Source organism: Helianthus annuus, chromosome 11 (assembly GCF_002127325.2).
Source record: "Helianthus annuus cultivar XRQ/B chromosome 11, HanXRQr2.0-SUNRISE, whole genome shotgun sequence".
Classification (NCBI taxonomy): domain Eukaryota; kingdom Viridiplantae; phylum Streptophyta; class Magnoliopsida; order Asterales; family Asteraceae; genus Helianthus; species Helianthus annuus.
The window spans coordinates 179,902,596-179,907,983 of NC_035443.2; the positions used below are offsets into that span (position 1 = coordinate 179,902,596).

A 5,388-nucleotide genomic window follows, 5' to 3' on the forward strand; every position below is an offset into this window, starting at 1 on the left:
GCGTGGTGGTGCTGTCATTGAAATTCATCTTTCGAAATAGAAAAAAAAAACAAATGCATTGGAATTGGAACTCATTCCAATGATTTCTCCGGTTAGTGGATTTTGATATTCCTTCGCTTGGGTCACCTGATGTTTAACTTTCCATGGCGTTTTGTGCAGCGGTACTAACCTTCGCGGTGAGCCCTCTCAATATATAGATTTATTGATAAAGACCGTTGCCGAGTAGAATCCACGTAAATGTGACCACCGGTTTCAATGAGAAAATACATTTTGGAAGAGGGGCTCAAATGTTTACTTGTTTTGGACCCCCAAATGGTTGAGCGGCCCCTAGTAAGTAATTGAGTGCTAAATCCCCACAAAGGTGTAGAATAGACACACGAAGTGTGAGTTGATCATTAAAAAAAGATAGAAAACCCGCTACACATATCATCAGTGTGTGAGTTGATCATTAAAAAAGATAGAAAACCCGCTACATATATCATCAGATAAAGCTATATAACAAATAAACATAAACATAAAATAAAAAACACAACCCTTTCTCATTACTTGTAAAACCCTGTAAACATTTAAAACCTCCAAGTAGCACACCTTTTTTTTTATTTTCTATTGATATGATATATCAAACCACAAATAAGCATGAGGATATACATAAACATACATTTAAAAGAAATGCAAACAACTTTACATAAACTAGTAGATGTTCTATGAGCAACAGCCATCGGTTGGAGGGTTCTCCGGTTTCTGCTTCAATATGTTTCTTTTCACTACGTTAGATCCTTCTTCTAGCAGACTAGGAGCCTCCATTATCTGTGTTTATTTCATAAAATGTTATGATCATTATAATCTTTTTTTATTATTTATTTGATTATTACAGTCTGTTTCTGTGGGCAACTCATATTCTTTTAAACGACGACGTATTCGGGCTCAGTGGTTTGACGGAATGTCTCTTCATAGCCCGGGTGTATATATCCATACCTTAGCCGAAATTACAACCGTCCATTACTGGTTTGACGCAGACACAGATGTGTCGTTGGACCAGAAGGCCTTTGGCTACTCATGTTATTAGATAGGAGTGTAAGTGAACCAAGTTGTTTGTGAGTTACTCGAGCTTGACTCGTTAAAGTTTGATTTGAGTGTAAACGAACTCGAATAGAGCTTGATCCTCATTACGAGTTTGTTTGATTAATGAGCTTAAACTCAACCTTCATATATTGAAGTCGATTAAACTCATTAGCTTAGATGAGCTTATTAAAAAATACATACGATAATGTATCGCTATATTGTCTAATTACATAATATAAGTAATTATATGTGTAGTTAAAATTAAAAAAAATAATAATAAATTTTATCAGATATTAAATTATTGTTGCATATATAACTCGAGACAAGTAGAGCTTGAACTCTTTATAAGTTAACTTGAGCCTATTATTTGGAAAAGATTAAAGTTAAAGACACGTCCACTGCCACATCATATGGATAACCGGGTCAGAATACCTAAAATCAAGTTTTCTTTAGACCACCCGTAGTGGGGCGTGGTTTTTAAAAAAAAATTGAAAAAAAACGCCTAAAAACGCACCCAACCCATTACATGGGGCGTTTTGGGGCATTATTTTTGAAAAAAAATTTGTTTAGCGTTTTTAAAACAACGCTCAAGATCCGGCCAACCATGTTGACTAGCCAATGGGTTTGGGGCACTTGTAGTTTCCTTTTTTTTAACCTCAAAAATAATTGTTTAATAATTGGAAGGGGCATTATTTGGGCATTATTCCTACTACGCCACTTTTGCAATAACGCCCCATGCTGACTGGACTGCCACGTGTCGAATAATGCCCCATGGTGGGGGCATTATTTTGCTAAACCACTACACATGGTCTTAGGTAAGGGGCATTTTTTTATCAAGAGTTTTCAAAAGGTTGGTTATTTTTTTAAGGTGAAAACAAGGATGAAGAATAAATATAGAGAATCAGACCAAAATTGGTTGGCTCTTATACAATCTGACCCATTTATTTGATTATATAACCAACGAGGATTAGTTATAAATTCTATTGTTACCTTTAATGCAAGCTCTTCAAAACATTGGTGTACATTTTCCCGAGTTCTCGCGCTACATTCAAGAAATAAACATTTGAGCTCTTTGGCAAGAGCAATGCCTTCTTCCCTGCTCACAAATCTTTCAGTGTCCTGCAAAATCAGATTTTGGTTAAAAATTATAGAATACAAAAATTGTAACACTTAGGGTAAATCCCATATCGTTGCGCTCAAATAAGGTATACGAGGACATAAGAAATTCCTCGCCTACCAAAAACATGATCAGTGTGCTGCTCTTTGTGAGAAAAATGGACAATATTGGTTGGCATAAAGGCACAATGTTGGTTGGTATAACTTATCAAAATAAATGGACAATTAGAGTTCTTTTTAATAAGGTAATTCTCAAACAAAAATAATTATGGCCATAAACACCTTAGTTCTTTATCAAAATAAATGACATCTATATCAAGATCATTTTGTTACTAACATACTTTTATCTTAGAAAAAACCCTTTATATGGTTTTGTAAAACATAAATCTATTATATAAAGTTAACATCACAACTTCGGTTCGGTTTCGGTTATATTCGGTTAACCAAAACTTCATAACCGTAACCATAACCGATTGAGCGGTTATACAAAGTTTCATAACCATAACCATTGGTTATATTGGTTATCGGTTATTAGTGGTTCGGTTATGTCGGTTATGGTTCGGCTATCGGTTATGGTGGTTAATTTGCTCACCCCTAGGTATAAGGGGGTCAGATGTTACAAGAATTAGGTGTATTTATAAGTTAGAAGGATAATGTGTTAATGTTCATGAAATAGAAGATGAAACTTACTTTGTCAACTTTGTTTCCAACAAGCATCTTCACACAGTCTGGATTAGTGGAGTATAAATCAACTTCTTTAGCCCATATTTCTTTCAAGTTTGAGAAGGTTTCTCTTCTTGTAACATCATACACTATAAAAACAAGCAGGGTTTTATATATCATCAAAACAAAAATAAGAAAAACATGTTAGCGAAAGGCTAAAAATCTTGAACAAATGATGTTGACCAAAGCGGGTCTATATAACTAAATGCTAAAACCATCAATTTGGGTTATACTTGATCCAAATGGGCCAAATGGATAAAACGGGACGAAAGTTGATCGAAGTGTATCCAAATTCAGTATGTAGGATGCTATTGTGCAAAGATGGTCATCTCATACCTAGAATAATCCCTTGGGCGCCCCGGTAGTAAGAACTTGTCAATGTCCTGAATCGTTCTTGTCCCGCTACAACAATTTTTTATAAAAAAAATTATATATCAGTAACGCGTATATTTGTAAGCGGTTAACTCAGTTATATGAACATGATATTGGCAATGAGTACCAGTGTCCCAAATTGTAAGTTTTATTCTTTTTCCACTAACTGTAAGCTGCTTGATTTTGAAGTCAACACCTGCCCAACACAAACAGATACAAAATAACTACAAGCTAAAGCTGCTTATGAGCAGCATATGACAGAAGTTTGACTTTGACTTTAGAAGTCAAACAAGTGACTTGACTTCAACAATATGTATATAATCTTTAAACTTCCTAACAAAATTGCCACCTAATTAGAACTTATAACAGGTACTAATATAACCACTTTGGTGCAAAAGTTCTAGGGGTCTAAATGAGTCGAGTTGGGCCCGAGCTCGACTAGGCTCTAGCTTGGCTTGTCTAGTTTACGAGAGTTTGAGCTCGAGCTTGGCCCGTTTCAAGCTCTATAGCTAAAGCTTAGGCTTGGCTTGTGAATAGTTTTTAAAGCTCGAGGTCAACTTGTTTATTATTAATTAATTATTTAGTTTAAATTCAAAATTTAAATTATTGTTTATTTTTATGTTATAATTCTAATTTTTATATATAACATGATATATATTATTTAGTTATTGTATTGTAATTTTATTTGTAATAACTATTATATAAATACAAAATTTAACATAAATAATAAAAGTTATAAAAATAATAAGGCTAGTTTATAAAAATAACAGGGCTTGTTTAGAGTTGCGTGTCAGCATGAACTCAAGGTCGATAAGTGAAGCTTAGGTTATGCTCGTTTATTAAACAAGCATATTTTTGGCCCGAACTCGTTTAAGCTCTGCTCAATTCAAGCTTTTAGCAAGTCGATCTCAAATAGCTCACAAGAGCGGCTCGACTCGTTTAAGCTATGCTCGATTCAAACTTTTTCAGTTTTTCTTCAATCGGTACATACCTTAAACCAATCAATCCCAAAAAATAAATAAACAAATAAATAAAATTCTTGAATCCACACATAACTTAACAAGAACATAACATTAAACCATTGGCCAAACATCCAAAACCAATACAAAACATAATAACTCTCATTAATAAAAATGAAATTACCGATAGTGGGTGCAATATCTTCAGCAGAATCCGAAATAAAACTGACGAGAAGACTACTTTTCCCGACACCAGAATCACCGATCAACAAGATCTTGAATGAGAGATCGTACTGACCAGACAATGACCCCATTTCAATGATTGTTTTCTTTTGAAGATGAAGCAACAACAAATGAGTTTAAAAAGAGTTTGAAAATGGGATTTGAGTTGGGTTAATAGGAAATCTTGTAACGGAGAAGTGGCATCTAATTCGTTTTCTTTACTTGAAGAAAGAAAGAAGAAACTGTCTTTTTGATGAGAGAGAGTTTAGAGAGAGAGAGAGAGAGAGAGAATAATATGAATGGTGTTTTTGCGCCAAATGTGTTCCAACTTCCAACATACTCATTGTCTCAAGATGTGTTTTGCATATTTTGGTTGTGTGAACAACTTTAAACTTTTATAAAGTAATATTTTAGTGCTTTATTTAACGATTAAAAATGTATTAGTTATGATATAATAGTTTTATTTATTTTTTATGATATGTATTTGCTACTTTATACAACTCATGCTTTTAATAATTACAAAATTTTGATCATATGTATTTGCTACTTTATACAACTCATGCTTTTAATAATGACAAAGCATCATATACAAATACCTTTATCATACAAAATATACGGATATAGTAAAAAGGTAAAAAATACGGTGATATTTTCGTAATTATTTACGAGTAAAGTAATTATTAAAATTACCCTACAAATGATCTTGTAGAGTATTTTGATCTTGTAGAGTATCATAATTACACTACAAATGATCTTTTATGATAATTTTGATCTTATAAGGTAATTTTGATCTTGTATGCTAATTTTATAGAATATCATAATTACGGGTGGGGTTCGGCTACAAAGTCCATTTTTGCTATAAAGTGTACAAAATCGTATAACACCACAATTTCAGCCATAAAACACACTCAAAACCCATAAATAACAGAGTGAA

The 5,388-nt window shown here is 33.2% G+C and overlaps 1 protein-coding gene across 1 annotated transcript; it reads right to left on the reverse strand.

The window, feature by feature from the left end:
* Positions 1-517: 517 nt before the first annotated feature.
* LOC110891303 (ras-related protein RABC2a) lies at positions 518-4,781 on the reverse strand. Its single transcript, XM_022138995.2, has 6 exons — positions 4,417-4,781; positions 3,401-3,469; positions 3,238-3,303; positions 2,869-2,990; positions 2,053-2,181; positions 518-807 (listed from the first exon to the last, which is right to left on the reverse strand). Exons 1-6 carry the CDS (start codon positions 4,544-4,546, stop codon positions 703-705), a joined length of 621 nt encoding a protein of 206 aa, XP_021994687.1. The 5' UTR covers positions 4,547-4,781; the 3' UTR covers positions 518-702.
* Positions 4,782-5,388: the final 607 nt, after the last annotated feature.

Coding starts and splice junctions, on each gene's coding strand:
- LOC110891303 (XM_022138995.2), bottom strand. CDS start 4,546: ATGGGGTCATTGTCTGGTCAGTACGATCTCTCATTCAAGATCTTGTTG. Junction 3,470..4,416: donor AGATATTGCACCCACTATCG/GTAATTTCATTT, acceptor TGTGTTGGGCAG/GTGTTGACTTCAAAATCAAG. Junction 2,991..3,237: donor CGCCCAAGGGATTATTCTAG/GTATGAGATGAC, acceptor TTGTTTTTATAG/TGTATGATGTTACAAGAAGA.